The sequence below is a fragment of the Megascapheus bottae genome, chromosome 17 (genome assembly GCF_031878675.1).
Source record: "Megascapheus bottae isolate mThoBot1 chromosome 17, mThoBot2.hap1, whole genome shotgun sequence".
Lineage (NCBI taxonomy): Eukaryota > Metazoa > Chordata > Mammalia > Rodentia > Geomyidae > Megascapheus > Megascapheus bottae.
The window spans coordinates 1,047,056-1,072,018 of record NC_143525.1 but is presented as its reverse complement, the minus strand read 5'-3'; the positions used below and the strand labels follow the sequence as shown (position 1 = coordinate 1,072,018).

The window sequence follows — 24,963 nt, the reverse complement described above, 5'->3', positions numbered from 1 at the left end:
GGCTCATGCCCATAATCCTAGCTTCTCAGGGGATTGAGCTATGAGGATCATGGTTTAAAGCCAGCCTAGGCAGAAAAGTCAATGAGATTCTTATCTCCAATTAACCACCAGAAAACCAAAAGTGGATATATGATTCAAGTGACAGAGTACTAGCTTTTAGCAAAAAAAAAAAATCTAATGAACAGTGCCCAGGCCCTGAGTTCAAGTCCTAGGATAGGCACATGCACGCAAACACACACACACACACACACACACACACACACACACACACACATACACAGACCACCACCACCACCACCACCACCACCACCAACAACAACAATAAAACGATGAGTTACTATATATCTTTTTATTTTTATTTAATTATTTTTGTCAATAATGGGGCTTGAACTCAGGGCTAGGGTGCTGTCCCTGAGCTTTTGTGTTCAGGGTTTGAGTTCTACCACTTTGAGCCATACCTCCACTTCTGGTTTTTCTCTTTCTTTCTTTCTTTCTTTCTTTCTTTCTTTCTTTCTTTCTTTCTTCCTTTCTTTTTCTTTTTTTTTTTGCCAGTCCTGGGACCTGGGACTTGAACTCAGAGCCTGGGCACTGTCCTTGGACACTTTTTGCTAAAGACTAGTGGTCTGCCACTTGAGCCACAGCATCACTTGTGGCTTTTTCTGTGAATGTGGTACTGAGAAATCGAACCAGGGCTTTGTGCATGCTAAGTGAGCACTCTACCACTAGGCTCAACTCCTGGCCCCACTTCCAGCTTTTCTGACAGTTCATTGGAGGTAACAGTCTCACGGAATTTCCTGCCTGGGACAGCTTCAAACTGCAACCCTCAGATCTCAGCCTCCTGAGTAGCTAGGATGACAGGTGTGAGCCCCTGGTGCCAGGTAATAGACTCAGTCTCAGTGTTTTAAAGACCCCACACAGCATAAACAGAGTTTTATTCCGTGCCTAGCATCGAGAATCACACTGACCAGTCAGGGCCGTCTCTAAGATGTGAGTGAGAGAGCGACCCCGCCTGATCTTACAGGCTACTTTTATAGGCCCCCAGCCATGTGGTTGGCCATACACAGGTGGCCAATGGAATTCAGCATGGTTGATTGATGTCTGGAGCAACCACTGACACCTTTGCTGTTTGAACGGACCTATCATCTCGGTGGGCTTCTGGGGCACTGCTCTGACGACAAAGGAAAGGGAGGGAATTTCCTGGCAGGCAAAGCAGTGTAAGGTGGGGAGGAATAGATGGGAGGGGGAAGTACCTGTCAATCACCATGTTGTAGAAGAGAGAAGTGTAGGGATAATTGATCTGAGTTCTCCATCCTGCCTATTAACACATGCAGCTGGGATACAACTCTAGAAGGAGGCTGGTCCCCTACTTCTAGACCTTATCCATCATCCTATATGAGTGAGAACAAATTCAGAGGAATTAGGTGATTCATCAGACCTAGGTTCAGCGCTTCTAGCTGCGTCTGGCAGCAAACATTCATAGCCAAAGGGAGAAGGAACCGAGCGCTTCCCAAGCCTAGCTCTTTGTACTCTTATTTCCAATGATTCTAGCATTGGACTTGCTCCTTATCACAAAGGCGGGGCCTCTGATCACCTTTTATTATCCAAGCTCCCTACTGCTTCATCCTCTCAGTGGGGCATCCACTGCACCCACTCCCTCCCTATTCTAGCGGGGGGAGGGGGGGTGATCTCTTGCCCAGTTATTGTGGCAAGGGGTTCCAGGCCTCCTCACACTGTGATTGTGCCTGGTTTACAAGGTCAGTCCCAAACAATAGGCCTTCTCTCAACAGACACCTCGGTAGAATTTTTCCCTATTTTTGTCTGTCACCCTTCTATTTTGGCATGGTTTTCAGTGTCCTGTCACCCTTTGTTGGCTCCCAAGTCTTTTCTTTCTCCCATCAGATCCTTGCTCTTTCTCTCCTTCAGTTTCCTGACTCTTCTCATCCACAGTCACATAGGGGAAGCTTCTAATGCACCATCTTGCCCTGCCTCTACTCGAGAAATATTAAGAAAAGAGGTCAGGTGCTAGTGGCACCTCTCACACTTTTAATCCTAGCTAGTTAAGAGGCTAAGATATGAGGATCACTGTTCAAAGCCAGCCTGAGCAGAAAAATTCTTGATATTCTTCTCTCCAATGAACAAGCAAACACCTAGAAGTAGAGATAATAACGTGTCAGCTAAAAGAACAAGAAAGAAAGTGAGGCCCTGAGTTCAGAATAGGCAAAGAATAGTTTTTCAGGCTCTGGTGGCTCACGCCTATAATGCTAGCTTCTCAGGAAGCTGAGATCTGAATCTGAGGATCATGGCTCAAAGCCAGCCTGGGCATGAATGTCTGTGAGGCTCTTATCTCCAAATAATAACTAGAAAACCACAAGTGGTGCTGTGGCTCAAGAGGGAGAGCAATAGCTTGAGCTGAAGAGCTCAGGGACAGTGCCCAACCAACCAACAAAACAAAATAAAAGCATTAACCTCTTAACTACGTCATGTCTGTGTCTAGCACAGACGCCTGGTCACCAGTAGGGTCAGAAAGAAGCAGACTTTTTTCCTGCCCTTTTGACCTTCTTAGAGACCCAGAGCCAGTGTCTGATGTGCTAGGGCGCTGCTTCCATGTCCACCTGCAGGTGATTGAGTTTCCTCCCGGTATGTGCATCCACCCATGTTAGTGATTAAATGCAAACGATACACTCTGCTGGACTTGGCTAGAAAACAAGCTGTGGGCACAGAAAGTAGGTGGGGAAAAGTAAAGTGAGTGGGAAGAGCTGCTGAGAAACTGGCTCAAGGGTTAAGCTGGACCAATGCCCAAAAGTCACACTACACTGAGGGAACTACTTTCTCTGTCTCAGCCAGGCGTCAACTGCTACACCTTTCATTCTTGACACTATTAGACACTGAGTCACCATCACTCTGAGGCCAGATGGTAAATGTATACTGCTGCCCCTATCTGGTAATTAATAAATAAATTACTTCTGGATTCTCTGTTTATCAGGATAGAAAGAAAATATTGCCAAAGAGGGGCTGGGAATTTGGCCTAGTGGTTAAAGTGCTTGCCTAGCATGCACAAAGACCTGGGTTCGATTCCTTGGCACCACATATATAGAAAAAGCCGGAAGTGGTGCTGAGGCTCAAGTGGTAGAGCTCTGACCTTGAGAAAGTCCAAGGACAGTGCTCAGGCCCTGAGCTCAAGCCCAGGACTGGCAAAAAAAAAAAAATATTGCCAAAGACTGTGTTGTTTCTCTGCAGCAATATGTGAGTTTCAGTTATCTCTTTTTACTATGTCTGCTATCACTGTTTTCCAACAGCTGTTATATGCTATATAACCCATTGAGGTAAGTTCAAGTAGGATAAGAAAGCCAGGTATGGTGGCTCATGCCTGTAATCCTAGCTACTCAGGAGGCTGAGATCTGAGGATCAAGGTTAAAATCAGCCCAGGCACTAAAGTCCATGAGACTCTTATCTCCATTTAACCACTAGAAAACCAGAAGTGGGCCTGTGGCTGAAGAGCTCAGGGACAGTGCCCAGGCTGAGTTCAAGGCCCCCAACCAACAACAGCAAAAAAATTCCACCAGATCTACCATAAAGTAAATAGAGGTCAAATCCTCTTTTCTCAAATGCCATCAAAGGACTCATCCTAATTAATTGACAGGGGGAAGAGGGACATAAAGAAATTGTCTCTTGGGCCGGGAGTTTGGCCTAGTGGTTAAAGTGCTTGCCTAGCATGCATGAAGACCCGGGTTCAATTCCTTGGTACCACATACATAGAAAAAAGCCAGAAGTGGTGCTGAGGCTCAAGTGGTAGAGCTCTAGCCTTGAGAAAGTCCAAGGACAGTGCTCAGGCCCTGAGCTCAAGCCCAGGACTGGCAAAAAAAAAAAAATTGTCTCTCAGGAGATGGGGATATAATTCAGTGGTAGAGCTAGTGCTTTGTATGAAAAGCGCCCTGGGTTCAATCCCCAAGGATTGAGGAAGGGGTAAAAGGCTTAGAGACAACATCTAGTTCCTGAAAAAACATGGTATCTTCCGTTCCTAAGTGCACATTTGCCCTAGCAAATGACATATAGTCATCTCATTGTGTGTGTGTTTGTGTCTCTATGTATGTCTGCGTGTGTGTGTGTGTGTGTGTGTGTGTGTGTGTGTGTGTGTGTGTGTGTGTGTGCATTTAAATTCTGGTCACATTGCAGAGAGAGACACTTCAATATCTCTGAATTCAGCCGGAGGCAGTGGCTCACGCCTAGCCCGGAGGCAGTGGCTCACGCCTAGCTCCTCCAGAGGCTGAGATCTGAGGAACATAGTTCAAAGCCCACCCTGGGCACAGTCTATGAGATTCTTATCTCCAATTAAGCATTAGAAAACTGGAAGTGGCACTGTAGCTCAAAGTGGTAGAGCCCTTGATTTGAAGAGCTCAGAGACAGCGCCCAGGCCCAGAGTTTAAGCCCCAGGACCAATGACAACACCAACCAACAAAGTCTCCAAAATCCAGGGAGCTAGCTAGGTGTGGCTTAAGAGCCTTACTATAAACTATGTAATCCTGAGTTCAAGTCCCAGTACCGACTCAAAACTGTTTTGTTGTTGTTATTGTGGGTTGTTTTGTTTTGTTTTTGGGTAGGTCATGGGGCTTGAACTCATCCTGGGGCAGTGCCGCTGAGCTCTTCAGCTCAAGGCTACCGCCCTACTCTAGAGCCAAGCTCCACTTCCCTTTTCTAGAGGTTAATTGGAGATAAGAGTCACAGGTCCTTTTGTGCCCAAGCTAGTTTTGAACCTTGATCCTCAGATCTCAGCCTCCAGAGTAGCTAGGATTACAGGCGCGAGCCACCTGCCGGCTTTGTTGTTTTAATTGATAGATACAAGTGCTTTATACCTGCCAAGTGCTTTATACCTGTCATCCTAGCTACTCAGGAGGCTGATATCCAGTTATATATAATTCAAGGTCATCTCAGACAGAAATTTCTACTAGACTCCATGTCCAAAATAAAGACGCCAGACAAAAGTAGGTAGAAGGAAACCCAAGGTCTGGGTTCAAACCCCAGTAACCACCGCCAAGCAAGAAACAAAGAAGGAAAGAAAGAGAGGACAAGAGAAAGAAGGAAAGAAGGGAGGGAGGGAAGGAAGAAAAGTCAAGTAGGTTCCAGTACCACATGCTTGCAATCTACTAGGGAACCAGAAAACAGGCGAATCACAGCTCCAGGCCAGTCTGAGCAGAAAACTCCACAAGACTCCTCTTCCCAGCCCAGAGCAGGGTGGAGTCGTATGTGCCTATCATTCCCAAGCTTCGTGGTGAAGTAAGGTGGCTGAGCCTAAGCATGGAAACTGAGTCACAATCGTACCAGTGCCTGGCCAGGTGCTGGAGGCTTCTCAGACTTCCTGGGGCCTCTGGGGGGAAGGAATTCTCCACCCAGAACTGAACGGACTAGAGGTAAGGGAAGCTATTTACCTGAATGCAGATTGGGGGCTCAGCTTGCATAAGAAAAAAGGTCTGGGAGCTGGTGAAGCCCCTGCTGCAGGTGGTGCCTGCATCCTTGGAGACAGGGGTAGGCACTTAACTGATAGGTTACTAGGCCTGTCAGTCTAGTACCTGAGCCTGGGATTTTCCTGTAACCCTTATCCCCTGCTCTGAACCTATTTGGGCTCAAACCAGCTTAGGGCCGGGAGCCATTGTCAGGTATCTCCAAGTTCCGATCCTGCGTCCTGTCTCCTAGCTGCTCTCCAATCACCATATCATCCCAAATCAGCTCTCCATCAGAGCTGAATTGGCTTTCTAGTATTGTATGTGTTGATTTCTGTCATCTCTGGCCTGTTTCCTAACTTTATTGAGTGGGTTTTCTGGCAGCTAGACTGAAACTGCCATGCTGTCACTGCCTTTTAATAAAGACTCCAAGATTCGAACTAGCGAAATGTGGCTTCTGTATGCTCTCACCTTGTAACAATGGGAGGCTAAGATTGGGAAGATCATGGACCCAAGCCAGCTTGGACAGAAAAGTCCTGAAGTTCTGTCTCCATGGAGGGAACTAGATGAGGCAGTGTGCATCTGTGATCCTAACTTAGATCAAAAGCCCAAAAGTGGCTGGGCGAGGTGGTTCACGCCTGTAATCCTAGTTACGCAGAAGGCTGAGATCTGAGGATCATGGTTCAAAACCACTCTGACGAATAGTGCTGTTTTGCTGGGGAACAGAGTCCTGTGAAGCCAGGAGGAAGAGGATAGCCTAAGCTGCGGCTCTCCAGAGGTCTGTGGCTCCACCTGCTGGACAGGTGCCACATGACAGCCTCTGGAATGCCCTCTTTCCAAGCTCCATCACCTCCTAGCCCCAGCCCTTCCTGGAGCTGTCCCTACCCCCTGTCCCCACCCCCTGTCCCCTCCATCCCCACTCCATCCGCAGCCACCAACAGAACTTGCTGAGCCAATACCTGGGCCAGGATTCTTCTGAAGGGAAGGGGCTAACCCCCAACCTCCCTACACACACACTCCTCTGAACCAGGCTCACTGAACTTTGACCTTGACTCCTGACTGACAGTCACACGGGGAAAGGGAAGATTGGCGAGAGCCCCTGAGTCTCTGGCCCCGCCCTGTCAGACCTGTTCTCCATTCTGACACCACCCAAGGCCCAAGCACCTTCCACCCACGAAGCTGAGCAAGAGCCTGGATCTCTCAGGAAGGCTGGCAGGCAGAGGGCCGGAGCAGCGGGGAAGCTATGGAAGCTTCCACACCGCCTGTGGTCTATCACAAGCTGCAGAGCTGGGAGTCTGGCTCCGAGTCGGAAGAGGAAGAGATATCGGAACTGCTGGTCTCCCACCCTAGGAGACCCCAGGACACCCCTGGGTGAGTCGGGGAAGGGGCTGGGCACCCAGCTTAGCACACTGGAGGCTGGTAAGTCCCTCTCTCCAGAGCCCCCAGGCAGGACCAGGCCATCCTGGGCTTGGCTCAGTTCCAGGGACTTTCTGGAGGAAGTGGAGAGGAAGATCTGAGGCTGTAGCCCCAAAATTGACCAAGCCAAAGGTCCATGTTTCTGATGGGACATCTGTACCAAGCCAGTCCCTGTGCAGTACAAAGTTGTCATAAGGCCCAGTCCCCCCCCCACACACACACCCCACCACACCCCATAGCTGGAGACACCTGCTGGGCAGGTTAGGGCCTGGCTCTACCTGACTAAATTTTAAGCTCTGCCCTTTAGCCTCCTCTCCTCTGCCTGCCAAGCTCTGGGTGGCGTACGTGTGTGTGTGTGTGTGTGTGTGTGTGTGTGTGTGTGTGTGTGTGTGTGTTACTAGGGGCTTGAACTCAGAGCCTGAACATCTATTAGCTTTTCTACTCAAGGCTAGGTAGCACTCTACCACTTGAGCCACAGCTCCACTTCCAGCTTTCTGGTGGTTAACTGGAGATGAGTTTCTGGAATTTTCCTGCCCCAGCTGGCTTTGGTAGGGATCCTCAGATCTCAGCCTCCTGAGTAGATAGGATTGCAGGTGTGAGCCACCAGTGCCTGAATGGCAACCCTTTAGAAGCCTCCTTCTAGGTGATTCCTGTCTCTCCAACCTCTGCACACACACCCTTCTGAGATAGCCTCTGTTTCCCCAGGCTTTTTTCATCTTCTTGGCTTTGCCCACGCTGTGCCCTCTCCCAGGCGGCTCTTCTCTCCTTGATCAACTTGTCTTCTCATGAAGTCAAATTCTTTTAGGGGAACATTCTCATACCCTAGCCCCAGCTCAGGTGTCTTTTTTCTTCAGGACCAAGGTTGGTGGGTTGCCCGGAGCCTGGGCCCGAATCGGGGCAGCCCTGGTACTGCTGGCTGTTAGCTGTTTCCTGGCAGTGAGACAGCTACAAAGCAGGAGCTGCCCCGCTGAAAGGTCGGGTTCTGTGGTTCCTCCAGTGAGCAGCCACGTGCATCCCCCTGGCGTGTTTCACCACGGCGCCATCATCAGCTCTGCAGGTCTGTGCTGGGGTCGTGGAAGGCCGAGCGGGGTGCCTGGTCCAGCCCCTTCCCATGACAGCCCCTTCCTTCCTGCAGCCCCATGCTCCCATCTGGGCCAAGAACTGCTTGTGGCTGGGGGAAATGTCGTAGATGCTGGCATTGGAGCAGCTTTGTGCCTGGCAGTGGTACATCCTCACGTCACAGGGCTAGGTCAGTGACCCAGGGGCCCTGGACAGAAACCCCCCCCCCAACCCAAGGCCTAACCAGGGACATGGCATACAGTCTGTGACCTCAAGATGAGCTAGTGAGCAGGACACAGGATTTGGGTTCCAGGCCCCAGACTGGCCCCAGGCTGACCCCAGGCGTGGTTAGCATTTCCTAATCCCAGGCTCAGTCAGTAACTTCCATTTCAAGCAAGTCAGTGACCTTCCCCTGGGTCTGCTAAAGTGGACCCCTGTGGGATCCTTTTGTCTCCCCCAGGTGCCACATTTTGGGGACTCTTCTACAATAGCTCCTCAGGAAACTCAACAGCCCTGACTGCAGACCCAGTCCAGATCCTGGCCCCTGGCTTGGGGCTGCCTGAAGCTCTTTCTGCCCTGCGCTTGCTCCATGAACGCTTCGGCAAGCTGCCCTGGTCACGTTTGCTGGTGGGCCCTACCAGGCTGGCTCAAGAGGGCTTTGTGGTAGATGCACCCTTAGCCAGTGCTCTGGCAGCCCAAGGTACAAGGGGGCTCTGTCCACTGCTCTGCCACACTGATGAGACTCCCCTGCGCCTGGGGATGCGAGCCACCAACCCCAAACTGGCAGCTGTGCTAGGCATGGCAGCGCTCGCCCCCACCCCAGACCTGACTGGCAAAGTTTTACTGAGTCCGCTGGCTAAAGACCTAGGACTGGAGGAACCCTTAGTTTGGCCCAGGCCCAGCTTGGAGCCAGCGCTGCAGCTTTCTGTGCCCCAAGGCATCTTCTTCACGACCCCCAGCCCCTCTGCTGGCCCAGAACTGCTGGCTCAGCTGGAGGCTGCCCTGCATGCTGGAACCCCCAGCATGGACCCCTGCCCACAGCACTCAAGGACTGCCCCAGTGAGCAGCACTCTGGCCACTGTGGACAGCAGCGGATCCACGCTCCTGCTCGCCTCCTCACTCCACAGCGCCTTTGGCTCTCGATACTTCTCACCAAGCACGGGAGTCCTGCTCAGGAACCTGGCAGCCGGGTCTCCACACCACACCTGGGCGTGTCCCCTTATTCTCCGGGGCAGCCTGGAGGATACAGAAGCTGATGTGTTGGGACTGGTGGCTTCAGGGACCCCTAATGTGACCAGAGCCACGGCACATGCGTTGCTCAATCATCTTTTGGAGCCCCAAACTCAGCACCAACCCCAGGTTCAACAAGGACCAACAGAAAACCCCAGCACGAGTGGCCACGGGACCCTGATGCAGGTGGCGGCCCACGCCGAGCACGCCCACGTCTCCAGTGTTCCCAGGGGCTGTTGCCCTTTCCAGGGACTCTAGTGGACAGGCATGCACGCACGCGCACAAGCACACACACACACACACAAACTAACTACATTTTTAAAGAATGTGTGTGTGTGTCAGTACTTGGGTTTGAACTCAGGGCCTTGTGTTTTTTTGGTTTTTTGGGTTTTTTTTTTTTGTTGGTAGTGGGGCTTGAACTCTTAAGCTCAAGGCTACTGCCCTACCCCTTGACAGCGCCACTTCCAGTTTTCTGGTAGTTAATTGGAGCTAAGAGTCTCAGAGACTTTAGTGCCTGGGCAGGCTTTGAACTGTGATGGTCAGAGCTCAGTCTCCTGAGTAGCTAGGATTACAGATATTTTATTAACAGATATTACTTGTAAAGGAGAGTATCAGAACATTTTCATACTCTCAAACTATCACCATAGCTTTCTCTAACCTTCCTGCCTTCTTTTTTTTTTTTTTTTTTTTGACTTGAGCTCAGAGCCTGAGCACTGTCCCTGGATTTTTTCTCAAGGCTAGAGCTCTACCACTTGAGCCACAGCACCACTTCTGGCTTTTTGCTACGTATGTGGTACCGAGGAATCGAACCCAGGTCTTCATGCATGCTAGGCAAGCACTCTACCCCTAGGCCAAACTCCCTGCCTCCTCTCCCCTTCTTAAAACAACTGTAACCAGCTTCATTGTGTTATTCTTCATAATGCAGTTAAACTATCACAACCATAATCATCCTCTCTCCCCTCCCATTCACTGCCCCTTCTTCTCCCCTACTCTCTCTGGTATGCCACCCAACCACCCAACAGAACCTGTTGTACTCTCCTATCATTCTTTTATTTTTTCTTAGTATGTATTTTTACCAAGTGGTTTCACCCCTTTCCACCACCCCTCACCAAACTCTTATTGATTAACAAATTTCACTAAGATTCCTTAGGCTATCTTGGCATATCGTGGTGATGTATTTAGAAATTTTTCAAGCTGGGCATGGTGACTCACGCCTGTAATCCTAGCTACTCAGGAGGCTGAGATCTGAGGATCATGGTCCAAAGCCAGCCCAGGCACTAAAGTCCATGAGACTCTTATTTCCAATTAACAACCAGAAGACTGGAAGTGGGGCTGTGGCTCAAAGGGTAGAGAGCTAGCCTTGAGGTAAAGAGCTCAGGGACATTGCCCAGGCCAGAGTTCAAGTCCCACAACCAACAAAAAAAAAAAAAGGAAATTGTTCAGTATCTTTTTCCCTCTTTCCCCTCCCCCATTCCCCTAAATAGTGTCACAGTGAGAACCGTGCTCTGTACATACATATTTATAACCCTACCCACATAAGCATATACACATGTACACACATATATAGGGATCCATGACTATGCGTGTCCTTTATGTCTAGCTTCCACAAAGAAGTGAAACATGTTATTTGGTTTTTTGAGCTTGACATATCTCAATTATAATAACAACTCTGAATTACTAGAATTTGTTCCCCTATAGAAATTGAACTCAAAGGTTCAGCTAGGCAGGCATGCTACCACTTGAGTCACACCCCCGCTCCATTCATTTGTACTTTTTGTTGTTTTGAGACACTATGCAGCCCAGGCCCCTACCTCACTCTCAACCCCACCATTAGCACTTCCACACAAAATCCTTCCAAGCAGTGGTTCCACAAGTTACCCCAAGCCTGACATTCATTCTCCTGGTCACCTACTCCAACTCCACCCCAACCACTGTGGTCCAGCCATCTAGTCTCTGACAGGTTTTCATTTAAACTTCTTTTGCCTGAAAACAATTCCCTGCAGCTGCCAGATAATTTTTTGAAAATGTAAATCTGGTGTAAAAACCTCCCTCTGCACTCAAAAAAAGAATTCCACATGACTGATGCTGACCCTGGGGTCCTTACAATTTTGTTCCTCTGAATCCCACTTTCCAGCCTCACCTGCTTCAACTCTGGGGCCTTTATGGCTGCACAGGCCTTGGCCTGGGCTTTTGTCCTCTCAGCTCTTAGCTCCAGGCAACCCTGAGTCCTTGTCACTGAACTCAGCCTACCTGACCTCCTCCTCCAGCTGGTTACCCCCTTTAGGATTCAGAATCATAGAACCTGCTGAATTACTCTCTATTTGCCAGTCCTGGGGCTTGCACTCTGGGGTCTAAGCACTGTTTCTGTTCCTGTGCTCAAGGCTAACACTCTACCACTTAAGCCACACATGTGGCCATTTCTTGTTTTTTCTGATGGCTTATTGGAGATAAAGAGTCTTATGTGCTTTCCTGCCTTGGCTGGCTTTGAATTGGGACCCTCAGATCTCCGCATCCTGAGTAGCTAGGATTACAGGCGTGGGCCACCAGCCTCCAGCGATAGCTAAAAACGTTAATAGCGGAGGTAAATTCCGTTTTTCAAAATTTCAAGGGCTCCCTCTGACCCCAGCTGTCCCTGAAGTTTTGTTTTTTGCCAGCCCTGGGATTGAACTCAGGGCCTGAGCACTGCCCTTGGACTTTCTCAAGGCCAGAGCCTCAGCACCACTTCTGGCTTTTTTCTGTGTGTGGTACCGAGGAATGAGCCCGGGCCTCCATGCATGCCAGGCAAGCACTCCACCACTAGGCCCCACTCCCGGCCCCGGGGTTTCCTTTATGAATCGCTATCGTCTTGAATACCCTTGCTATTTATCCGCCCACCAGCTGACTCCTCCCACTCGAAAGCGAATCTGCGCTGGCAGCCGCCGGCCCGGCACGTGGCGGGTCCGCACGGCGGAACCCACGACCGCCCAGGGGCTCCGGGACCGGGCGGGGGTGCGCTGAGAGGAGGTGGGGCGACCGGCTTCCCTGGAACCCTCACTTTTCCTTTCCCGATGTGGGCCTCTGGACGCCCCAACGGGCGAGAGGGGGCAAATGGCGCGGGATCGGGGCGCGGGGCGGGCCTGGGGCCGGGACGGCGACGGGACGCGCGGGCCTCCACCCGGAGCCGCAGGGAACCCCGGGCCCCGCCCCTTCCCGACCAGGGCCCGCCCCTTCCCGACTAGGCCCCGCCCCTTCCCGCCCCGCCTCCCACCCGGCCGACGCACTGCGCCTGCGCCGGGACCTGACCTGGAAGCGACGCTCAGTCAGCCCACGTGTTTCGTGTGAGCATGGCGGACAAGAAGAAGCCACAGAAGGCCGAGCCGGGGGCTCCGGGAGAGGAAACCAGTGCGGATCGCCATGGCCTGCTGGAGCACAGCCGCGAGTTCTTGGACTTCTTCTGGGACATCGCCAAGCCGCAGCAGGAAACGCGGCTGCAGGCCACGGAGAAGCTGCTGGAGTATCTGCGCACGAGGCCGCAGGTCGGCGCCGCGTGGGGCCGGGGGGCCGGGGGGCCGGGGGCCCGGGCCGAGGGACCGTCGCCGGCCTCGTGGGCAGGACCCTGAATGCTGCGGAGCTGAGAGCGGCCCCCTTGGCACCGTTCAGATCCACCGATGCTTTTTCTGTTGTTCCCTAGGGATCCGAGATGAAATATGCCATGAAGCGCCTGATCACCGGGCTTGGCGTGGGGCGAGAAGCCGCGCGGCCCTGCTACAGCCTGGCCCTGGCACAGGTCAGGCGGTGTCCGCGGCCTCCGGGCTGGAGGGGGGGTGAGCACGGGTGGGGGGTGGCCGGTGTACTGAGAAATAGGCCGGATTGGCATCGAAGGTGCCAGGCCGTCTTGACATGGTCGGCGTGTGAATAAGTGACAGCAAAACTATGGACGAAGAAATCGAGAGTCTGAGCATGTTTTCTCCGTTACAGGAGTTGACAGACCTCTTCCCCACGGTCACTGGAAATAGGATCTTTTAGCTGTTAGGAAACTAATAGTAGACCGCTTGGAGGAACCTGTACAACACTGAGCCTTGAGTGCTCGGTCCTTTCATTTCTTTTCTTTTTCTCTGTAAGGAGTTAAACAAGGAGCAAGTCCATTGTCAACCCTCTGGTTTCTATCTTGTCTCTTCGGTCCCCATAAGTTACTTTGTTTCGTTTTTCACATTCCTACCTTGACTGTTAGTTAGGGCTGCACTTGCCCACTATTCCCTCCATTTGTCAGCGCCACACCCCCATACAACACATACTTACAGTTGAAGAGAATACCTGGAAGCCAAAATGTGTGTTCTCCTTTAGCATCAGCCTAAAGGGAGCTTCTAGGAGCCATAGGGAAGCAGTTTAGGGGACTGAGGAAGTACTTTCTGAAGCGCAGTGAGGATGAGAGGCAAAATTTGGTTCCATGCCACTGAGGAGAGAGTGTGTGTGTGTGTGTGTGTGTGTGTGTGTGTGTGTGTGAGTGAGCATTTTTACAGGCAGGCTTAGGGTAGGAGCCAGAGACCCTAGAAGAGAAGTTGAAAGCAAAAAGGGAGGCTGAGATCTGGTGGTGTATAGTTGAGCCATTTCTTTGAACCTCTTTTCCATCTCTTTCTGACAGTTGTTACAGTCTTTTGAAGACATCCCTTTGTGCAGCATCCTGAATCAGATACAGGAAAAGTACGACTTGCAAAAGATGAGCAAGGTAAGTGTGACCCTAGGGGGGGGAACCACCAGTGGGAGATAGGGCTGGGAGCCCAAGCCCTTCTTACCTGTGCCTGGAATCCTTTGTAGGCCACCATGAGACCCATTCTCTTCGCAAACCTGTTTGGGGTGCTGGCCCTCTTTCAGTCTGGTCGGCTGGTAAAGGTAGGAGCTTTGGGGGTGGGGAGGCCTGTGGACTGGCTAGTGACCTGAAGAGGTGGCACGATGGTATTCCTTGCTCATACCTTTTCTCTTGGTGGAACCAGGACCAGGAGGCCCTGATGCAGTCTGTGAAGCTGCTGCAGACCCTGGCCCCGCATTACAACCACTTACAGGGGCAGCCTATGAAAGCCCTGGTGGACATCCTGTCTGAGGTATGGCGACTGGGTGGCTATAGGACTGCAGTTTATATTTCATGTTGTAGCACACAAGAACACTAGGATATCACTGTCCTAGGGACGGGAGCATGACCTAGTGGGAGCATGCTCACCTAGCATGCACAAAATCCTGGCTTCTGTTCCTCTGTACCACATACACAAAAAAGGCCAGAAATGGTGCTGTGGCTCAAGTTGCAGAATGCTAGCCTTGAGCAAAAAAGGTGTCCAAGGACAATGCCTAGGCCCTGAGTTCAGGCCCTAAGACTGGCAAAAGAAATAGAAAACTTGGTATAAATACACTGAAAAGGCAAAAGGGAACAGATACAAGTTGGTAACATAATTTGCTTAATACTAGCCACTTAATGGTGATAGCCATCTATAATCGTAGCTACTCTGGAGGTCAAGATTTATTTATTTTATTTTTTGGTCCGTCATAGGACTTGAACTCGGCCAGGGCACTGTTCCTGAGCTCTTCAGCTCAAGGCTACTGCTCTACCCCTTGAGCCACAGCACCAGTTTTCTGGTGGTTAATTGGAGATAAGAGTTTCATGATGGATTTATCCCTGGGAGAAACACTGCTCAGGCCTTAAAGTTCAAGCTCCAGGACTGGCAAAAAAAAAAAAAAAGATCTACCAGCCAGGCGAGGCGAGGTGGCTCACGCCTGTAATCCTAGCTACTTGGGAGTCTGAGCTGTGAGTTGTGAGGATCGAGGTTCAAAGTCAGCCAGGCACAAAAGAACCTGAGTATCTTATCTCCAACTAATCACTAGAAAACTGGAAGTGGCCCTATGGCTCAAGGGGAAGGGCGATAGCCTGCTCAGGTAGAAATACCCAGGCAGGCCCAGAGTTCAAGTCCTATAGCCTACCAAAAAAAAGGTCTCCAGGACTCTGATACCCAGGCTGGCTTTGAACAGAGATCCTCAAATCCCAGCCTTCTGACTAGCTGGAATTACAGATATGAGCCACCTCAGCCTGGCTTGGAGGCTGAGATTTTGAGAATTGTGGTTCAGAGCCCCCCTGGGCAGAAAAGTTCATTGACTTTTATCACCTAAGGTATGTGACTCAAGTGATTAGAACTCTAGCCTTGAGTGAAAAAGCCAGTGAAAAGAATGAGAGATTCTGAGATAAAGCCCTGAACCAGCATACAAGTATTAAGTACTGCTATCGGGAAGAATTTCTGCATTCCTCTTGTCATTATAATTGAAATCTGGTGTGTTTTTTGTTTCCAGAACTGCTCATTCAGGTTAGATACATTTCAGGTTCTTTATAGCCCCGTGTGGCTTGTAGTAGTTTCCATGTTGAGTGGCACAGATCTTGGCTGGTGCTGTGTATTCACATCTTATTTCAGTTAAGGCTGGTGGCCCTTCCTGGGTCTCCTTGTTTCCCTACTGGGGAAACTGGGGTGTGTTAATACCTAGAACTGCTTCCTGCTGAAGGAATAGATGGGTTATCGCGCCCTTGTCTGGGGCTTTCCACGGATTTCTTGGATAAGAAATGAACTTGACCCCCCCCCCAAAAAAAAAACACCAAAGATGGTTATCAGGCCAATTAGCATCAGTTATATGCTTGTTGGGAATTTGAGGGGCCCACGTGCACATATGGGTAGCAGTACTGGGTTTGAGCTCAAGGCTTCCTTTTTCTACTCAAAGCTTGGAGTCTCCCACTTGAGCCACAGTGTAACTGCTAGCCCCCGCGCGCGCGTGTGTGTGTGTGTGTGTGTGTGTGTGTGGCTAATTGGAGATAAAAGTCTCTGATTTTTCTGCCAGCTTTGAATGTCAGTCCCAGACTATCAGTCTCTTGAGTAGCTGGGATTATAGGCATGAGCCACCAGCCCTCAGCTTGAGGGTCTTATTTTATTTATTTTTGTGGTTTATGGGGCTTGAGCGGGCCTGGGCATTGTCCCTAGGCTCTTCAGCTTGAGGCTACCGCCCTACCCTTGAGCCACAGCCTCACTTCTCATTTTCTGGGGGTTAATTGGAGATAAGAATCTCAGATCCTTTTGTGCCTGGGCTGGCTTTGAACCTTGATCCTTAGGTCTCAGCCTCCAGAGTAGCTAGGATTCCAGGTGTGAGCCACCTTATCTGGCTGCTTTAAAGAAATGTGGCAGAAAGAAATCGAGAGTTCTTTTGAGAGCCCTGCTTCCTCATTGTGTCTTCCTGCCTTAGGTCCCGGAGGCCATGTTCCAGGAGATTCTGCCCAAGGTCCTCAAGGGTGACTTGAAGATTGTCCTGAGCTCCCCAAAGCACCTGGAGCTCTACCTGCTGGCCCAGCAGAAGGTGCCCTCTGATCTTGAGAAGCTCGTGGGATCCGTTGACCTCTTCTCAAAGGAGAATATTCCTAGGTACGAGGGTTCTGTCTTTGGGGTTACCTCTGTGCCCTTGTCTAGTGACGAGCGTCACTAAATCCCCTGTGTCCTCCGCAGTCTAGTGAACGTGCTGAAGATGGCGGCTACCTCTGTGAAGAAAGAGCACAGGCTACCTGATGTGGCCCTGGACCTGCTCCGCCTAGCACTTAAGGAAGACAAGTTTCCACAGTTCTGGAATGAGGTGGTGGAGCAAGGGCTGCTGAAGAAGCCCTCCTGGCCGGCTAGGTGCGTGTGTGGGGCCCTCATCATCCCCCCGTCCTGTGGCCTAGCCCGGGGAGAGGAGGCTCTGATCGCACGGTTTCCAACCATGTCCTTAGTTACCTGTGTTTTCGCCTGCTGGGAGCCGCCCTGCCCCTGCTGTCCAAGGAGCAGCTCTACCTGGCGATGCGGGGAGACTTGATCCGACATTTGGGAGAGCACATGGTTATTGCTAAGGTTGGTACCAGGCAGCAGGCTTCTTGCCAAGATGGGGGCATAGCTTGGGGTGTGAGTGTTCCTGCTCTCCAGGTACAGAAGCTGCCCTCGGAAGGAAGTGTGGCAAGGACAGGCCCTTCTGTCCCCAGCCACCACCACCCCACCCCAACCCCCCCCCCCCCCGCGGTAAATAGCAAGAATAGCCTGTAGGCCCTATGTTTTGAGCACTAATATGCTGGTACCTGGAGAACACACTGCCGGGTTAGCTGCTGTCACCAACTTTGGTCATTCATGAGCCAGTGAAAACACCAGGGCCCAGGCTTGTCAGGAAAATTCAACAAAGCATGTGAGAAACTGGGTTTGAGTCCCAGGATGACCCAGCTAGAATCTGACCTGTTGAACTAAGGTAAGTCTAGATTCTTAGCCATCTTCTTGTTCCATAGTGAGCCAGGAAAGCAGCTTTTTCTCCATCCAGGGAAGAGGTGGGGGAACCTGGGGCTACAAACATGGGGAGGCCTTGATGCCAGGCAGGAGTTGGGGGTAACAGGCTCATTACCAAGTGTAGCGCCAGCGCACCTGTGTACAGGGAGGGAAACTTCAGGCCTAACTCTCACCTGTGGTGGAGGAGGCGTGTGGGCTGTTGTTACTGGCAGGGTGACTTGTGTCTAATTCTTGCAGGCCCAAAACCTATTCCGGTTTGCCCCAGTGATGAGTGCCTACGTGTCCACTTTCCTGGAGGGCTGCCAGGACAACCCTGACCGGCAGTTGTTCGTGCTGGTGGCCTTCTCGTCCATCACCAACCAGGGTCTCCCTGTGATGCCCACCATCTGGCGTGTCACACGATTCCTGAATTCCCAAGCCCTGCAGGGCTATGTGACCTGGCTACAGGACATGTTTCTCCAGCCAGACCTGGACTCCCTGGTGGATTTTAGCACCACCAACCAGAAGAAAGTCCAGGACGCTTCCTTCAACGCGTGAGTGGGCAGGTTCAGGGCTTGGCTTTTCCAGGCTAAGATCTAGGAGCCTAACCACACTAGAGTTCAGGATGAGCGATCTTGGCAGTTTTCTATCAAGATGGGGCAAGGAACACTATGTTTCTGCCTTCTCTGAATGTTCTGTGACCTTGGCTGCCGTCCCCAGGCCTGAGCGAGCCGTGTTCCGGCTGCGGAAGTGGATCATCCATCGCCTCGTCAGCATTGTGGATCAACTGCACCTGGAGAAGGAGGCGGCAGTGGTCGAGCAGGTGGCCAGGTACGCGCGGGGCTCAAGCCTCACAATTATGGGTACCATGGTCAAGAATCGGGCTCCTGGCCTAAAAGGCCTAGACTTGGTCCATGGATCCAAGTAAGCTCGTACATCGCGGGGTGCTGGGGAAACCAGCCATTTGTCCAAAACATGTTGTGTCTGTGCCAGAGACAGCCCAGTGCTTGCTGGCTTGATCGTAGCTCCTCGGCTGGGTCTAAGGCTGGCTCCAAGGGAGAAACAAAGTGCCTCCGTTCTGCTGTCCCCCTGTTGCCTCTGGCCTGCCCCCCACACTCCCACCCCCAGGAGAACAGCACGGTAAAGTGAATACTTGGCTGTTCTCCCTAGGTTTTGCTTGTTCCATGCATTCTTTAAAACGAAGAAGCCCACAAGCCAGATCCCAGAGACAAAGCATCAGTTCTCCTTCGCTTTGGACGGCCGGGCCCGGGAGTTCATCGTCAGTGCCTTCTTCAGGTGAGCCTTAAGCAGTTCGAAAGTGTTGGGCGGTGGCCTGGAAGACCCTTGCTCCTTCCTGTTCTGGACAGTGGCAATGGGTCCAGAGGCTTGACGTGGACCCCTGAGGTGGGAAGAAAGGCTGTCCGTGTTCACTAGAGCCATCTTAGGACTCCATCTCCTCCCGCAGCCTGCTGCAGACTCTCAGTGTGAAATTCCGGCCCGGGCCTGACCAGGCGGCGGACGAGAAGCCCTGGACCTACCGCCTCGTGCAACTGGCAGATTTGCTGCTGAGCCACACTCGCAATGTGGCCGTCCTGTCGCCCTTCACAGCACAGCAGCGCCAGGCCTGGAACCAGTGAGCCCACGGGGCCCCTAGAGGGGTGGGGGGAACTTGGGTGTGGGTGGCAGCAGTGGCTTCTAAACGTGCCCACCACCCCTCAGGATGCTGGAGACCCTGAAGGAACTGGAGAGCCGCTCCTCCGAGGCCAGGGCCAATGCCTTCCAGCACCTGCTGCTGCTGGTGGGCATCCACCTCTTCAAGGTATAGTGGCCTGGAAGCCGGGACTTAGTCAAGGGTAGGACTCCTTCATTAGTATGTGTGATAAGGTGTGAATGCCCTTGAGCTGCCCTTGGGTCTTCCATTCTGGTTCTGGTGGTAAGCGTGACTGGTGAGGACACAAAGATGACTGAACGCTGAAACAAAAGCCTCTTTGTGTTCAACTCCTTCTGCTTGTCCTGTCCATAGTCCCCTGCAGAGAGCTGTGAACTCCTTGCTGACATTCAGACCTGCATTAAGAAGAGCACGGAGCAGAGGACCCGCCGCTCCCGAGCCAAGAATGCCAGTGGGTCACCGCCGGGCAGCAGAGCGGGCGGGGCATGTCTCTGGGGACTAAATGGGGATACAGACGTGGGCTGGCTGGGCTCCTGGCTCGTCGGCACCTGCTTCTGCGAGCTCAGCCCTCTCTCCACTTGTAGACCCCCAGGAACCACCGTGGGTGGAGGTGATGGTAGAGATCTTGCTGTCCCTGCTGGCCCAGCCCAGCCATCTCATGCGCCAGGTGGCCCGGAACGTGTTTGGTCACATCTGTTCCCACCTGACCTCGCGTGCCCTGCAGCTCATCTTGAAAGTGAGTTGGGGCCCTTGGGTGGGGGACCCTCAAGCTTGCTTCAGGTAGCTGTTGAGTAGACAGTCGTGTACCATTCTCCTCCCTGCAGTGGAGGCCACTGGCCAGGGTAGAGGCGGCAGGCAGGAGCGCCCAGTGAGCTGAGGAGGGCTGTGGGGGCTTGGAATTCTCCACAGGTGCTGAACCCCGAAGCAAATGAGGATGAGGAGGATAACGTGGTGGTTACTGATGATTCTGCTGAGCAGCTGAAGGAGGGAGAGGTAGGTGCTGGCCAGGGGAGGGCAGGCAGAGTGGCCATTGGTGGACAGGCACACGGTGACAGTAGAGAGCTGTGACCCCACCCAGGATGAGGGCTCTGACAGTGAGGATGAAGACTCGGAGAGCGAAGGGGACAGCGGGCCGGACGAGGAGAGTGAGGAAGAAGAGCGGGACGAGGACGTGGACCCGGCCTTCCGCCAGCAGCTGATGGAAGTGCTGCAGGCTGGAAAGGCGCTGGTAAGCAGGACCTGGAGGAAGGGCCTGTATCTGTCTGTCCTCTGTGTGGCCTCCGGTGGCCAGGCTGATGGCCTTGGTCCCTCAGGGTGGAACGGACAGTGACGAGGAGGAGCTGGGAGATGAAGCCATGATGGCCCTGGACCAGAACCTTTCCAGCCTCTTTGCCGAGCAGAAAATGCGCATCCAGGCCCGGCGAGATGAGAAGAACAAGCTGCAGAAGGAGAAGGCGCTCCGGCGGGACTTCCAGATCCGGGTGAGTGTGAGCCCTGCTCCTGCCACCCTGTGCGCCCGCTCCCGCCCGGGCTGACCGTCCCCTCCTCCCGGCCACAGGTCCTGGACCTGATCGAGGTGCTGGTCACCAAGCAGCCGGAGAGCCCACTGGTGTTAGACCTGCTGGAGCCCCTGCTGAACAGCATCCGGCGCTGCATGCGCAGCCGCAGCTCCACCAAGCAGGAGCAGGACCTCCTGCACAAGATGGCCCGCATCTTCATGTGAGAACCGGGGCTGGGCCCTGGCTGGCAGGCACCCACTGCTCTGTGTCGGGATCCTCTCTTTTGGTGGGAGTTCTGGGGCTTGAACTCAGGGCATGGCCCAGAGGTTTTTTGCTCAAGGCTAGTGCTTTACCATTGAACCACAGATCCACTTGTGGCTTTTTGGTGGTTAATTGGAGGTGAGAGACTCTCACATGCCTTCTCTGCCTGCGCTGGCTTCACAGCACTGTCTTCAGATCTCAGTTTCTCCTGCGTAGCTGAAATCACAGATGTGAGCCACTGGCGGGGGTGGCGGGGAGAATGTGCAGGCCAGCTCTGCCCATCTCACCCCACAGGCACCACCTGTGCCGTGCCCGGCACTACTGCCACGAGGTGGACAACTGCACAGAGGCCCTGCACGCCCAGGTGGAGCGGCTGGTGCAGCAGGCCGGCCACCAGGCCGACTCTTCCTTGGCTCTCTACTACTTCAATGCCTCGCTCTACCTGCTGAGGGTCTTGAAGGGCAACACTAGAAAGAGGCTCTTCCCTGAGGAGCAGAAGCCACCCAGCTCTCAGCCCGAGGACCCACGGGTGAGCAGGATTTGACCCAGGGGACTATGGGAAGGCAACTTTAGGCCCTACTCAGTGGCTCACCCAAGCTCTCTCCCCTGGCTCAGGCTGCCAACTGCTTGGACTTGAACTTGGTGACGTCTGTGTACTCGGCAGCACTGAGCTCCTTCCTGACCAGGCGCAACAGCCCCTTCACCGTCCCCATGTTCCTCAGTCTCTTCTCTCGGCATCCGGTGAGTGCCAGGCCAGCCTGCCTCCCGGGGGTGGGGGGAAGCCCTGCCTGCCCTGGCCCTCCTCTGATGGTCTCCTCATTCCCCTCTAGATGATCTGTAAGAACCTGCTCCCTATCCTGGCCCAGCATGTGGGTGGCTCGGCACGCCCCCGCCACCAGGTAAGGCCCCTCTTCTGCTGGGGTGTTCCATGGGCCCTGGAGATTTCCACAGCCACCATCTCCTACCTGATCTGGGCTGTCTACCCATCTAGGTGTGGGCATACTCCAGAGCTCACCTCACAGTGTCTGCTCAGATGCCAGGCCAGAACTGTTGTCATCTGAGGTCCTACTACCCTGTCAGTTCAGGGTCCCCGCCTGTCTCTGTTCACACAAAGACAGAGGAGCTCAGAACAGCTTTGTTGGGTGTCAGGCAGTCTCCTAAGCACACGTGAGTCCCTGGGCCTTTTTGTGACCTCTTTTTTTTCACTGCAGTCCCAGGCGTGCCTGATGCTGCAGAAGTCCCTGACAGCACGGGAGCTGAGAGTGTGCTTTGAGGACCCCGAGTGGGAGCAGCTCATTAGCAAGGTCCTGGCGAAGGTCACTGAGGTAAAGGTTACAGAACTCTTTCCTGCCAAGCTAACGTGATGCTCTGGGAACCTGAGCCTCTACTGTGGGCTTCTCCAGAAACAAACATGTCCTCCCTTGAGGCATTAGTCTCCCCCTGTGAGAGCGCTCCAGAGTGCCTCAGTTTCGCTCCTCTTCCTAGGCTCTTCACACGCTGGGGGAGGCACAGAGTAAGTCGGAGCACCAGAAGGAGCTGTTCTCCCTGGAGCTGCTCAACACCCTCCTGAGGACAGTCAATCACGAGGTGAGGACGGCAGCCACACCACTGATGCCCTGGGTGGCTGGGGCACCATTCACACACTTCAGGGGAGAATTGGGGCTTCCATGGCCAGCGGGAGATCAGCCTGGGTGGGATTAGCTGTGCAGTGGGGCTCTGTGTGCCAGGTAAGGAGTCCAGACTGTCTTTAAGGTTCAGTGCTGGAGCCCCTGTGTGCTTGGTGAATGACTTGGCTACATTTGCACATGGCAACTGGGATGAGGTGTGTTGTTACTGAAACTCCTCCAGTAAGAAAGTGGAAGGGAGATGATCTCACATGGGCAGAAGTTTGGAAGGAGGCCAGGTTTCTGGGCCTAGACCAGGAGTGCTGGAAAAGGCGGTAACATGGAGGCCAGGGCAGGGCCTTTGGCATAGACAGTCACTGGTCACAGCACAAATGGCCTTGCAAAATGGCCCAAGGCACAGGGAGCCAAGCAGCAATCTTCAGCAGTGAAGCCAGGAGAATGGGAACCCTTAAAGCTGGTGGAGTTGGGTTCCTTGTGCTGTTGGGGATTTCGGGGGTGGGCAGAGGTTGTTCTGTTTTGTTAGGTTCTTGGGCTTGAACTCAGGGTCTGGACACTCTCTCTGAACTCTGAACCTCAAGGTAGTGCTGTACCATTTGGGCTACGGCTCCACTTCTGACTCTGCTGTGGTTAATTAGAGATAAGAGTGTCCCAGCCTTTCCTGCCTGGGCTGGCTTTGAGTAGCTGGGCTTACAAGCATGAACTACCAGCACCTAGCTGCTGCTGGGTTTTGGAACTAACCAAATCAGTACTTGACAGGGAAGGGAAGGAGGGGATGACTTTGGCAAAGCCCATGCCCTCAAGGTAGAGCCACTAAAGGAGCTAGGGGAAAACACAGGGACCGCTGTGGGGAACAACACTAGGGGGCTCATGTTTCTTCTCCAGAACAGAGACTAGGATTTGGAGGCAGGGGGGGATTTAGTTGCTGAGGGCCCAGGAGTAGACAGGGCTACTGAAGAGGTAGCATCTCTGGGCAAGGGTGGACAGACTGGGCTCTAAGAGGGCACAGCCTGCCTGATCCCCTGAGCCCCTGCCCTGTCCTCTGCAGAAGCTGACGGTGGACCTGACTGTGGTGCTGGGCATGCTGCAGGGGAAGCAGCAGGTCCTGCAGCAGAACTTGAAGCAGGGAAACCATTCTGCCGGCTCTACCCGCCTCTATGACCTGTACTGGCAGGCCATGAAGATTCTAGGCGTCCAGTATGTACCCGGGGTGTGTGGGGGGGGAACAGTGGGCACCTGGACTCTTGCAGGATCACTGGTGCACGTGGCTCCTGCCCTTTCTCACTGTTCACTTTGACCTTGTTCACGTCTTCCCAGGCGCCCCAAATTGGAGAAGGAGCCCAAGGGTGTCCACAATGAAGCCCAGAGCCCCATGAGTATGAAGCGCAAGAAGAGGGGATTCTTGCCTGAGACCAAGAAGCGCAAGAAACGCAAGGCAGAGGATACTGAGGATGCTGATGCTGAGGATGCTGATGCTGTAGCTGATGCTGCACCTGTGCCCTCGCCTGCGCCCGCGGCGGCAGCCCCGCCCCCAGCCACAGGTGCAGAGCAGCCCCCTAGTACTGGCAAGAAGAGGAAGAGGAGGAAGGCGAAGGCCAAGGATTTGGCTCAGTCTCCAGTGACTGGGACACCCGCCACCAAGAGTCCAACCCTGGATACCCCCACCCTGAGCCCCGACACCCCTGCTAAGACACCAAAGCAACAGAAGCAAAAAGAGAAGGTGACGAAGGTAAATGAAACCACTCCCGTGTCCCCCGCAGAGCCCACGGGCAAAAAGCAGTATCAGAAGGCTCTGCCCAAAAAGGGGGTCTTGAGTCCAACCCCACAGTCCTCTCTGCCACGGAAAAGGGCACGGCTATCCTTGGTTAGCAAGAGCCCCAGCCTGTTTCAGAGTGGGATGAAAAAAAAGAAAGTGCTCCTGAAGAAAGGGACACCCTGAACCCAGCACCCCTCCCCACGCCTCCTGTGGCCCTAGAGACTCCTATTTTTTTCTCACTATGATTTTTAATAAATAAACCACAGCATAAGGCACCAGCTTCTGGCTGAGTGGTGCCTCTTGTCCAGCCTCCTCTGGAGTGAGTGTGTAATGTGAACAGCTTGCACCTCTGGGCTTTGTGTGGATCCAGCCTCGAGGATGGGGGTGGAGGGACAGACTGCCATCACCAGGCTGTTAGACTGATTTAAATAGGTTTATTTCTTCATTTACAAGGAATATATTTGGCTTCTCTCTTAAGACTCTGAGATTTACAATCAGCAGCTCTAAAAAATAAAGGAGCGGTTTGGCTTCCGGAAGGAAGAGGAGGCAACACTTGGACCTGGTTCTTGTACAACAAGAAAACATTGCTGGGGCCCCAGCCGAGGCCGGGGTGAGGTGGGGGCCAGGCTGGTCTTTGAGGGTCCCCACGCCACTCCTGTATCTGGCCCCCAGGGTGCCCCAGACCTTGGTGGGGTGGGTAGTCCACTAGCTAACACACTGAAGCCACAGCCAGTAAC

The 24,963-nt window shown here is 53.0% G+C and overlaps 2 protein-coding genes across 2 annotated transcripts; both read left to right on the top strand.

The window, feature by feature from the left end:
- Positions 1-6,678: 6,678 nt before the first annotated feature.
- Ggt6 (gamma-glutamyltransferase 6) lies at positions 6,679-9,398 on the top strand. Its single transcript, XM_090351546.1, has 4 exons — positions 6,679-6,806; positions 7,706-7,908; positions 7,987-8,100; positions 8,371-9,398. Exons 1-4 carry the CDS (start codon positions 6,679-6,681, stop codon positions 9,396-9,398), a joined length of 1,473 nt encoding a protein of 490 aa, XP_090207672.1.
- A 3,028-nt stretch (positions 9,399-12,426) lies between these two features.
- Mybbp1a (MYB binding protein 1a) lies at positions 12,427-24,541 on the top strand. The gene is made up of 26 exons (XM_090349342.1): positions 12,427-12,655; positions 12,811-12,906; positions 13,762-13,845; positions 13,935-14,009; positions 14,111-14,218; positions 16,386-16,561; positions 16,643-16,810; positions 16,903-17,020; positions 17,678-17,973; positions 18,140-18,250; positions 18,590-18,715; positions 18,885-19,052; positions 19,139-19,238; positions 19,443-19,539; positions 19,673-19,824; positions 19,998-20,081; positions 20,167-20,316; positions 20,402-20,569; positions 20,647-20,807; positions 21,143-21,377; positions 21,464-21,589; positions 21,679-21,747; positions 22,060-22,173; positions 22,334-22,435; positions 23,519-23,667; positions 23,788-24,541. Exons 1-26 carry the CDS (start codon positions 12,464-12,466, stop codon positions 24,407-24,409), a joined length of 4,047 nt encoding a protein of 1,348 aa, XP_090205468.1. The 5' UTR covers positions 12,427-12,463; the 3' UTR covers positions 24,410-24,541.
- Positions 24,542-24,963: the final 422 nt, after the last annotated feature.

What these genes read in the sequence shown, in the direction of transcription:
- Mybbp1a (XM_090349342.1), top strand. Translation starts at nt 12,464, where the DNA reads ATGGCGGACAAGAAGAAGCCACAGAAGGCCGAGCCGGGGGCTCCGGGA. An exon ending in CAGCGCCAGGCCTGGAACCA is followed by an intron (nt 19,053 to 19,138) that starts GTGAGCCCACGG and finishes ACCACCCCTCAG; the next exon opens with GATGCTGGAGACCCTGAAGG. An exon ending in TCCTGGCGAAGGTCACTGAG is followed by an intron (nt 22,174 to 22,333) that starts GTAAAGGTTACA and finishes TCCTCTTCCTAG; the next exon opens with GCTCTTCACACGCTGGGGGA.
- Ggt6 (XM_090351546.1), top strand. Translation starts at nt 6,679, where the DNA reads ATGGAAGCTTCCACACCGCCTGTGGTCTATCACAAGCTGCAGAGCTGG. An exon ending in CGCCATCATCAGCTCTGCAG is followed by an intron (nt 7,909 to 7,986) that starts GTCTGTGCTGGG and finishes TCCTTCCTGCAG; the next exon opens with CCCCATGCTCCCATCTGGGC. An exon ending in TCCTCACGTCACAGGGCTAG is followed by an intron (nt 8,101 to 8,370) that starts GTCAGTGACCCA and finishes TGTCTCCCCCAG; the next exon opens with GTGCCACATTTTGGGGACTC.